This window comes from Rhinichthys klamathensis, unplaced genomic scaffold, assembly GCF_029890125.1.
Source record: "Rhinichthys klamathensis goyatoka isolate OS25496 unplaced genomic scaffold, OSU_Roscu_1.1 h1tg000303l_1, whole genome shotgun sequence".
Taxonomy (NCBI): Eukaryota; Metazoa; Chordata; class Actinopteri; order Cypriniformes; family Leuciscidae; genus Rhinichthys; species Rhinichthys klamathensis.
The window spans coordinates 2,149,736-2,161,614 of record NW_026606822.1 but is presented as its reverse complement, the minus strand read 5'-3'; the positions used below and the strand labels follow the sequence as shown (position 1 = coordinate 2,161,614).

General features: G+C 37.1%; 1 protein-coding gene across 1 annotated transcript; it reads left to right on the top strand.

Moving 5' to 3' along the window:
* The first annotated feature begins 3,301 nt into the window (after positions 1-3,301).
* osgn1 (oxidative stress induced growth inhibitor 1) lies at positions 3,302-10,624 on the top strand. The gene is made up of 6 exons (XM_056270470.1): positions 3,302-3,456; positions 5,595-5,662; positions 6,734-6,870; positions 7,074-7,265; positions 7,882-7,973; positions 8,420-10,624. Exons 2-6 carry the CDS (start codon positions 5,605-5,607, stop codon positions 9,474-9,476), a joined length of 1,536 nt encoding a protein of 511 aa, XP_056126445.1. The 5' UTR covers positions 3,302-3,456; positions 5,595-5,604; the 3' UTR covers positions 9,477-10,624.
* Positions 10,625-11,879: the final 1,255 nt, after the last annotated feature.

Genomic DNA, 11,879 nt, shown 5'->3' with positions numbered 1-11,879 from the left:
AGAGGTGGAACTGCAGGGAATCTTTTAAGTTGTTAATGAAATTTTAAATTCTACGTTTTTTCAGGATTCTCATTTTGAATGCCTTTCCAGCGGTTCATAAATGTACACACTGAAGTATTACCCATTACATGACCTCCATTTCACATTACTCTGGTTCCCCATTCGGTCTGAAAGGAGTTTGGGCCGTTTAGGATGTCAAGACACTGATTTTAAATGATTTGTAAATTATGTTGTGATTTAAAATGCCAATAAAGATTATTTCTCAGTTGTGTTGTTTTGTTAAAGTACATGTTGATTCTTGATTTAAGAGATTTTGTAATCTTTTCATTAAGGTAAAAGTGCAATTTATATCCAGCCTGTCATGGGTTTTCATGAGAAACAAGAAGTGTAATGTCTCATGTCAGCAGGTATTGTTTGTCACAGTTCAAGCACATTGCTGATATCATGACTTGAATGAATGAATTAATAGACTTCTTAGTAATGTTAGAAGTTTTCTTCAAATTCTAGATGCAAAGGTCAATGAGAGCTGTAAGTCTAGCTGACAAATGACAGTGAAACAAGGATAAGTACGGTAAAAAAAGAAATGTTGAAATTGAGCAACCACATCCCACTTGCTTCTGATTGTCAAAATTAATTGTACAGACATGCTTGTATGCATTTGCCACAAATTGCAATCATTTTTTACATTCATTACTTTGAACATAAATCATTCCGCCTGAAAGTCAGAATGACTCCGCATAATAACTTTTGTTCTCCCTTGTTTTGATGTCCTTTGACCTACCAATGGATTTAATTATTACTTAACTACCAGGTTGTTTTGTATATTTCATCATTTATCTTGAGATGTTAATTTTTTAGATCATTTACATTTGAATGTATTATATATCTTCAGCTAGAAGTGTCAAATTAAGTTAATATTTAAATTATAGCTTTTTTTTTTACATTGTAATAATTGTCATTGGTAAAACTTTGCAATAAGGTTGTGTGTGTTAACAGCTAACACATTAGTTAACATGAACTATTACCATGAGCGAAACTTTTACAACATTTATTAATCTTGGTTAATGTTAATTTCCACAATCATACATTTTTAACATTTAAAGTTAATAAATGAATAATAGTATGTATGTTTATACTATCTAAGCTGTAAAAAGTTATTGTTCTAACTATCTAATGCTAACAAATGTTAACAACGTGTACAATTTACAGTACAAACCAAACTTGTTCAAACTAAGGTTTGCCCAACACCACAATTCCTTTCATTCTCATGTGGTTTATGTGGAGACTGACTGACTGGATAATGTTGCATAAGCATTTACATAACATCAACTACACAGGACCTGTTGAATCAGATTTTCATGTCACCATTATTTCGCTCTTGAGCTGATGAAGCAATGTATTGTGAACAGACTTGGTTCTCTTTGTGAGTGCCGTTGACTCTTGGATAGACTAAAGGGAAATGCTTTTGCGAGCCTTTTGAAAAGGGCCCCTCATCCTGCCCAACTGGAAACTTGTTGAGTCATGTGCTGATAACCAACAGAATTTAAGAAGATGGGTACAGCATGAAAGGTATTAAAAGGGCTGTGAAGACAGCATATTCTTTCCATATTCATTCAGTAAATTGTTTGGTATATATCCAAGCACATAACGAAGCAGTCTTTTCAAACCTCAAAACTCGTATCCAAGCTTCAATCAATGTTGTAATGTTTTTTGCCATTACATTGCATAAACGGTGTGTTATCTTGACAATTTTTTGTTTTCATTTTTTATTAATACATATACTGTTTTAGAACCTCTGCAATGGTAGCATTTTAATTCTATAGTATTCCTTTAAATACCTTGGAGTATGTGAATGCATATGAATTTGGTCCAAGATATATGTAATATACCACAGTGTACTTTTAGATTTGTCCTTCACATAAACACCAAAATCAATTTATGACCTCAGTTTACAGGCAACATGGTCCCTGGTTTTTAAAATGTGTGATCATATTTCTAGACACTGTTCTACTTCTTAGTCACGCATTGAAGCTGCAAAACAGGAGCTGGTTCCTTGTACTAAGTATTAAAAAACTATCCTTTCATAACAAAACAAAAATGTTAATGGAAACCCAAACACACCCCTGAGAAAAGACCTTGAATGAGGATTTAAGTAATTAGTTCCCAACAATGGAAACTTTCTTTCTCTTTTAAGGAGGGAGGGGGTCAAAGAAAGTAACACAAAAGTTTAGTTATATTGCATAACCTGACCTAGTTAGCATGTCACCCAGTCTCGTACAATTATGGTTTAGGCTGTAACTAAAATATGAACATTGATTTAAAGGTTTTACATCTATACTTTTACAACAAGCAAATTGAACATGAAGTTCAAACCAAAAATAATATAAATTAAAACAAAAGGGTCGTAGAAAGTAACAGGAAGTAGCTGAGTGTCACCTGAACAAGATACCATACCCAGCCATAAACAATTGTTCAGAATAAGAATCAGAATTAGCTTTATTGTCAAGTATGTTTAGTTACACGCACAATGAATTTGTCTTGGTGAGCTTCCAGTGCAGAAGAAAATACAGACATAATAGAAGAACTAAAGATTTAAATAATGCAATATAATTGTTTTAATGAATGTACAGATATGTATTTACAAGTGTACAGTTTATGATGTAATTTACAGATGGACAATTTTAGATGTTATGTCATGTTGTCGATGTAACTAGAATATGGAGTTTGATTTATGGGGGGAAAGAGTCAGGGGTATTAAAATGTTTTCTTTATTTTTTAAATAAGCGATACAGTTAAAATATACAAACAAAATATATGAGCAAAATACACAACACCTTTAGCAGTTCTTCTCATTGCTGTCATTCATGAGCAATCTGCAATTCTGTAATGAATAAATGTTCAGAGATTTAATCTTGTGAATAAAGAATCTTCCATAAATAATTAACATTGTTATTACAAAAGAAAGGCTAAAATAATTGTTTAGGGAGCCAAAAAAGGTCATAATTTTCTTTAAGGGAGGAGGTGCAATGGTATCGGTAGTATTGCAGCGACACTGTTCAAGCCGCTGCGTTTGCCTATTGGCTGATGTGGAGTGACAGTAAGATTCAGGCCAATCAGGGATGAGATCATTTTCAGTGAGTGGAAAACTACAAGCTACAAGACGCTCATACGTCACCCCACACTGCACCAATCATAAGCGTCATATCTTACTACTTGCGATGATTGGGTCGTATGGGATGGACTATGAAGAAGAATTATAAAACCCGTTAGCGGCGCACGAGTCGGGTATCGTGGGGTGTGTGTGCGGCTTCTCTCTTTACAGCCGGGAGGAAGCTACGTGTGTATTTTACATTTCGTTTTAAAATATCTTTGCAGCCGCTCTGCTACAACAACAAGACTTTGCTGTCTGAAGTAAAGAAGCGTGACTTATTTGGATCTCGGATATTTGCATTAAAGGTAGGTGTCTTTTAACATTCAAGCCGTGATGGCTTACTTTCATCACGCCAATCTAAGTTACATTACAAAGGGTCATGATTACCAATCGTGATTTGATTAATTACATCATATTTGATCTCATCTCCTAGGTCATTATAACTCATCTTTGTTCTTGTTTCCTTAATTTGGTGTTGCGTCGTAATGTGTCCGTCGGATAACGTTATGGAAATTGTCTCGTCTCGTGGGCATGTCTGGACCATAGACATAATAAATACATGTACATGTATTTATTATGTCTATGGTCTGGACCATTAGAGGTCTGGACAGAGTGGACAGCACGCTTATGAAAGCGCACGCGCACGTAACTAGCATCTGAGTTACGTACGCATCAGACGGTTACCGACTTTCGTAATCTTCTGCAAATGCAACCCAGTTGAGCTGCATTCTTTCTGAGGGTATCTGATCAGGCTATTCGCGCATCCTACCAGCTAACTGCGACTGAGAAACGATGAAGTCGTCGCTGGGAAACGCATATGATCTCTGGGAGATTCTGTGAAGCGCAGAATGCCTCAATTTAACGTTAGTTCCTTGAATGACCTGTGTGCACGCGGCTCGCTGTCACGTTGCCCTAACGTTACTTGTAAAATAGCGAATACTTTTTGTTTGATAAGTGGGGAATTAGGCAACGTTAGCCGTTACAAGTGGCTTAAATGGATAGTTCGCCTAAAAGTGAAAATTCTCTCCTAGGATGTTCCAACCATGTATGAGTTACATTCTTCTATTGAACACAAAAGAAGATATTTTGAATAATGTTGCTAAAACGGTAGCCACTGACTTCCAAAGTATTTTTTTTTTCCTACTATGGAAGTCCGTGGCTACCATCAACTGTCTGGTTACCAACATTTTTCATTATCTTCTTTTATGTTTAGCAGAAGAAAGAAACTCATACAGGTTTGGAACAACTTGAGGGTGAGTAACTGCTGACATTTTCATTTTTGGGTGAACTATCCCTTTAAATTCTGTGAGGTAAAATCCACAATTTGAAGCTTCTCTTTCTAAGCGTTGAACTTGAATGACCCATTTTTATGAGTTGGACATGAACATGATTTTCAGCAGCAGCCTCATAAATCGTCCAGATCACAGAAAACGTGTGCACGTACTCCTTTAGACACACAATTAAGCCCCCCTGGACTTCATTCAAGAAAACTGCTGCTACGTGCATTATACATGTATATGTATATATTTATTTATGTACATGCATATAATGACCAGAGCTTATATTTAAAGTGTATTTGGGAAAATAGTGTCACTATTCGGAATGACTCAGCGATGTCGACCGTGGCGCGAACAGCTTTAGAGAGGCACGGTCACTTTAACAAATTCTGCACAGTCATGGTTACACCGAACTTCTCCTGACCTGTTATCATGCCTGTTATATGGCAAGCCGTTTTGACTTCTATTCATTCCCAGGATATGAATTCTTGATATCAACAATTAATTTTTTTACTAGTTTAAATGCTAATTCTTGATATAAGGAATTAAATTTGCACTAGTAAAAATGTTCAATCTTATTATCAACAATGACATCATCACTCACAGAAATACGAATTCTTGCTATCAATAATTAAAATTCAATATCTGTAATTGTATTTTCACTAGTTAAATGTCACCATGGCCTGCCATTAAAATTAAATTGTTGATATCAATAATTGATTTCTTACTAGTTGAAATTACAATTGCACATATCAGAAATGCAGTTCTTACTAGTAAAAATCATAATTTTTATATCAATAAATACGTAAATAAATGTCTGTTCTTGATATCAACAATTGTTACTAGTAGAAATCTAATTCCTGATATTAAGAATTAGCATTTTAACTGGTAAAAAAAAAACTAGCCATACCTGTTATGTAATAACACTTCAGTTGATTCATAATTATTGTCTGAAGCTGACAGCCTGCCTTACTAATGCAGATTATATAGGGTTATCTAATAGAAGGGGAAAGTATTAGTCCCTATTATTAGTAATAATGACCATCATGGAAGGGGTCAAGGGGAGGGGATGTAGTGATCGGGGATTGTGTATCTTGGGAGGGTGTTTTATGGTTGTGCTGATAGCTTTTGCAGCTTGCCATTTGTTCTCTTTTTGCATGTGATAGGAGAGCCATTATGGAGCAGTACAACAAAGACACAGTTTCTGAGGATATCCTGCCTGTTGTCATTATTGGTAAGAGTCAACATTATACATTTGTTGTTTTTAAGCTTTATGTGGTTAAGTGGGTTCCGTGAGTACATGTGACAGTCTCATGATACTGTCTCTTCCATGAGCACTCACAACTCTTAATGCATTTTCTACATGCAAAATGCATCCAAAATATTTCTATTCTTGTACTATTGTTTCTTTCTCTCATTTTCATCTTTTTTTTTTTTTTTTTAAATCTAGACTGTACTTCTGTGAGCAATTTAAAATGTTGTATTGCAGCCAAGGTCCAAAATTAACTAATGGACAGGCTCAAATGGAATCTGGGCATGCAGAACTCTGCAGAAAGCTCAGCATAATTGGTACGCCTGTTAATTACAATGTTCTGCACATCCACCACCCCTTGGATTTTTGTATATTCACAATTTTGGTTACTTTCATAATTATTTCAGCTAACTGTAATTGCGTAGTGCTTTCAGTTAAAAACATTTACCATGTTTAAATGCGGAAAAAAGTCTGGATGTGCTGATGACGGGTGAATTGGAGGAATTTTTTTTTTTTTACCAATCATAAATATTTCTTACCAGCCATTCACATGCCCACTTACATCATCAGGTTAAAAACTGCGAGGCTCGGACTATTGTTCTGTGACAGTTTCTAAATTTGATCAGCTTAAAGTGATAGTTCACCCATAAATGAAAATCCTGTCATCATTCACTCGCCCTGAAGTTGTTCAAAACCTGTAAGAGTTTATTTCTTCTGCTGAACACTAAAGAAGATTTTTTAAAGAATGTCAGTAACCAGACAGTTGATGGACCCCCACTGACTTTCATAGTTTTTTTTACCCATGTTATCCAAAATATCTTTTTATGTTCCACAAAGCAAAGAAATGAATGCGGTTTGGAACAACTTCAGGGTGAGTAAATTTTCATTTTTGGGTGAACTATCCCTTCACTGGCCAATTTCAGAGAGAGAGATGGTCAGTTTGAACATCTTAATTTTCACACCAAAAAAACAAACATCTGAGATATGAAAAGTTCTCTGGGGAATATATTCTAGAGCATTCATTATCCACATGCATGGATTTGTTTCTAACAGGTAATGGACCATCAGGGATTTGTCTCTCTTATTTGCTGTCTGGATACACGCCTTACCTTTCCCCCAATGGCTTCCATCCCAACCCAATTTTGCATAACAAACTGACGGCGAATGCTCATCTGTCTTTGCTTGACCAGGTAATTCACACATGTAATCCCTCTAGACACATTTACCACACCTCTTTACATAACAAGTGGTGATTAATTGTAGTGGTTTTCAACAAAAGTCTCTATAGCCTGTTCCAAGGATTAGTGAATATTGACAATAATTGACAAGATTTTGCGCACATTCTTGTTCAAATACAGAAAAAAACCTCTTTTGTCTTTATATGTGCATGTAGGATCTGGAGTACCTGTGTGAAGGTGTGGAGGGCCGTTCCTCAAACCCTGTGGCTGTGCTCTTCGATGCCCTCCTCCTTCCAGATGGTGACTTTGGGGTGGATTGCGCTTCGCCACTGATATGGCGTCATGAGCCGGAAAGGGCCACTCCTCACCTTGTACTGGGGAAGGGACCACCTGGAGGGGCCTGGCATGTATGTAACCACTCCTAAAATTCTTCTGGCTTCTGATCTATGGCCTCAGCGCTCATATTGTTCACTTTTTCAGGAAACTGTATCATTGTTTATTTGAATGTCAGAAATACATTTCCAGGTCATGTTGCACTCCAAAATCGAAATAAAAATCAAATCATATTTCACATAAAAAAGAAACGTAAAAAGTCATGAGAGTATTTGTTGTATATTATATGAGTTATATTTGGGCAGTATTTGTTGTTCTGCCTTTAATATATTTTTAATGTAATCAGCAAACTTTGTTTATTATAGATTTTTTACTGTAATATAGTTAAAATGTCTGTATTACTAATTAATCTAAATGGAATCACCATTGAAACAAACTATAAAAGTAAAATGTTCACACATGTTACAGTAATGAGAAATAGGGTGAAATATGACTTGAGTATGTTCATGAGGTTCACCCTAATACAGAAGTACATCCCTGTGGGAAAAGCACTCCTGTGATTTAATGTTTGCATGTCTGAAAGCAACTTCTGTTGAGTTTTTGTACCAGTTTGATCAGATGTTATTCATGTGCTTTGCCTGCTTCATATCAAGATGTGACTTTATTGTGTATTGTTCTTTATGCCGGCAGGCAATGGAGGGCTCAATGTTGACTCTCAGCTTGGCTAACTGGATGGAACTTCCTGGTTTGAAGTTGAAGGACTGGATGAGAGATAAACGAAAGTACGAAAATGAAAACTTTATGAAATCAGCATGGAGAATAATGAGCTCACATTTCATGAAAAATTCCCAAGAAGATTCTTGCCATAAATTTGAAACCAATATGAAAATAAGATTCTTGCATGTGTTAGTCTTAGAACTAAACTGAAACTATAAGTGGACTATAAGGTGTCTAGTTTTTTCTATGTAAAAATAATTTCTCTTTTGCTAACATAATGTGAATAGTATATCTAAGTATGTTAAATTCAGCTAAAAATGTGTATATACTGTGGCTTTGTGGTGCTTTTAATTTTGCTTTTCAACATAATATAGCCCAACCAAAGTTTTTGCAAGTGGTGTTTTTTTGTGAATCAATGAGGCATCACGAGTATAACACATAGTTCATGAAGTTTGAAATGACCAAAATGACGAAACTGATCATCTAACATTTGTGTGTTTTGTGCGTGTAGAAATTTACGTAATGACCGGGCCACGCCAGCTGAGATTGCGTCCTACTACCAGCACTATGTGACTAAAATGGGTCTGGAGAGGAGCTTTGCTTGCGGCACCACCGTAACCTCACTCTCTCGGGTTTCCCTTGAATCTGACTGCTCCGTTTGGAAGATCGAAGGCCTCCAGAGAAGCGCAAATGGTGATGATGGAAAGGAAGTAATTGAAGTCCCTTTCTGCGTATATGCAGAGAATGTGGTGCTTGCCACAGGAACCCACGACATCCCAGCCCGTCTCGACGTGGAAGGCGAAAACCTTTCCTTCGTGTGCCACAGCTTCTGGGAGCTGGAGGCCGCCATTTCCTCAGGCCGTTTGGACCATGCCTCCGAGCCAATTCTTGTGGTTGGTGCTGGCTTGACGGCGGCAGATGCCGTTCTCGCGGCTCACCACTTGAACACACCTGTATATCACGCCTTTAGGCGACCTGTGACCGATCCGGCGCTTATCTTCAACCAACTGCCCAAACTCCTCTACCCTGAGTACCACAAAGTGCACCAAATGATGAGCCAACAGCAACACAAAGTGGGTGAGACGGAGGTTAATCTGTCCAACCAAGCTCTTACTTCACCTGCTGAGAACACCTGTTACCCTGGGTACCTCAGTTACCCAAAGCACCGTGTGGTTGCCTTCAGACCTGATGGCAAGTGTGTGCTAGAGGATGAGGGAGGGCAACAGACAGTGCTACAAGTCTCAATGGCGCTCGTTTTGATTGGTGCCCATCCCAACCTGTCATTCCTCCCAGAACATGGTCGCCCACTGGGGTTGGACTCCGAAGAGCCAATCAGCTGTCGGAGGAACCCGTTTGACGTGGATCCGTACACGTATGAGAGCGTGAAGGAGCCAGGGATGTATGCCATGGGTCCACTGGTGGGTGAGAACTTTGTGCGGTTCCTGAAAGGCGGAGCTTTGGCTATTGCATGTGACATCGCACGTAAACAAAGTACAAAACGACAAAGTGCGACAGAACATCGCAAAACCAGCTTATTGAATATTAAACTGACCAACTGCACCTTGTAATCATGAAAAGACAGACTTAAAAAAGGTGTGAAAAGAGTTTATGTATATCTATCTGGTGCTTCCAAAATCTTTCAGAAATGCCCCACTTATCAGAAAGTGCTCAGTGGTTCTGCTCCGACTGACATGAATGAACCAGACGTTGAACGGTTCAAGACCGTTCTGACATCCCCACTGCAAGTGCTTGCATGCAGACTGCGAATGCACTGACACAGATTTGTGTAGTTAATGGCTAACCTGGCCTAAACATTAATCTACATAAGTCTACGGACACATGGTGCTTTGACTTCAGGTATTCGTTTGTGCATGGCTGCTTTTACGAAACACTACTCGTGATCTGTTGTGCCAAATTAATGTTTGTAATTGCTGTGTTTTCAAATCTAACATTTTCTTCATGTAAGGAAAACGGAAAACTAATCTTTGCCAAGCAAATGCTGCGGTTGTATCGATGCTGGTACTGACGGCTTGTATTGTCTTCTTTGATGAATGTAGAAATCTTATTGGACCTAAAAAATCAGAAAGATCATTGTATCATTTCAAATGTTTGTCTTCCATACATTGCCTTCCCAAGTAAAGCATACACCTTTAAGTGAGTCCATTGGTTATACCAGCAAACCTGACTTGACTGTCTAGAATTGGGGCTCTTAAAAGTTTAAGATGTTCTTGTTTCATTCTGCTGTTGCTAACCAAAAGTCAAACCTCAGTGAGGTCAGGCTGCACTTACAAAACTGACCACGAGAGGGCCTTTGCACACGGTGACTGAAGCCAGCAGCATTGCATCAGGCATAGTGATCTTTCATGACATTATGTGAATGAATGATGCATCCTACATAAGCTTATTTATGACTGCGCTAACTAACATGGGCCAAATGTAACTTTGCCTATGAGATTGGTGCATGGCTCCGAGGACCCTTTGATGCAATAAATAAAGTAACTGTACTTTTTTTTGTTTTCTAAAATGCATATCTATTTCCTTTTTAAGAAAGCGATTCTACACTGAACATTGCAACATTACATTTGTTTATCTTAAAAACTTATTCTACTGTATTATTTGCCTATAAGTTATGATCCCTGGCAGCTCTGATTAAACATGTTTGTAAAAATGGTTTGTACCTTTTGGAAAGGGCAAAAATACAAACAAAAACGAGGTTTAGTTTATGTACATTGATTCTTGCAGTCAAACACAACAAAAGATAAAATACAAAATAAATGTTTGACAACGCAATACTGAGTCTTCATGTGTCTTTCCACAGCTAGTACCTTACTATTACAGTGAAGATTTAAGAATAGGCCAAAGACAAATAAGTTTTGTGTTAAAAAGTGACACGTTTTCTCACGGTTACAACTTTTGTAACCCTTTTGACCTCAACAGAATGTGTATTCCATCCATAACAGAGCCAAAATATAATATATTTTAATAACTTAAATGGTTTCTTGTCACATGACGACAAAATGGTTTCTCTGTGTTGCCTAAACTAAACAACACTGATAGATGTATTCCATAGATTTTTAATTATTTTAAACAATATTGCTTCACTTCCTTTCAATATGTTATAATATGAAATTATATAATGTTAAAATTATGTATAAAAAATAGGAGTATACAGCAAATACTGTATTTTAAAGTTTACAATATGTTAGTATTTCATCATAAACGCCCTATTTCTGCTATGCAAACACTACTGCATTACTAAAGTTTCACCATTAGATGGTAGCAAGCGCCTTCTACAGCTATAAAGTACATCTTACCAGTGCAGTCATGCTAAAAACTCCTTTTAGATACTGAATATAATGTAATGTATGTTTGTTATACTTTGGCATAACTCTAAAATGTAATAAGTTATACATTGCTTATTGTGAGAGCAATCTCTATAAATGATTTTTTTTTTTTTAAACACCTTCCTTCTAATCATGAACTGCAAAAAAACAAACAAAAAATCATTAATAATCTTTTGAGAGTGATTTCGAAAATTATAATTCATGTGAAATGACCTGTTTGTTTTCATAGCAACATGGGCCCATACAGAGTTAAATGCTCTATCCATGAGCTTTGTGAGTTTATGTGTTTGTGCACATGAAGCTGAAGCTGTGGGAACTGAAGCCCACTGCAGACTGCTGAACAAGGTGACCTCTCTCTGGCAGACAGACAGGAGGCCACTAGAGGACGGGATGCTAAATTTATCACGTCTGCGTTGCTATGAGACGCTGAGCTGAAAGGTGGACTCCTTTCGTAATGTCAGGTAACAGCACAAGGCTTGGCAAGATTACAATGATCCTGACTCATAGATGTGATATGAATCCATGAAAACCAGCTCTCTTGTGAGTAGATAAATGTAATAGGATGTAGCTCTGTTTATTCTGGTTTATCATTATAGAAAGTACATGTAATAAAATGCTTAGGAAGAC

Coding starts and splice junctions, on each gene's coding strand:
- osgn1 (XM_056270470.1), top strand. CDS start 5,605: ATGGAGCAGTACAACAAAGACACAGTTTCTGAGGATATCCTGCCTGTT. Junction 6,871..7,073: donor ATCTGTCTTTGCTTGACCAG/GTAATTCACACA, acceptor ATGTGCATGTAG/GATCTGGAGTACCTGTGTGA. Junction 7,266..7,881: donor CACCTGGAGGGGCCTGGCAT/GTATGTAACCAC, acceptor TTATGCCGGCAG/GCAATGGAGGGCTCAATGTT.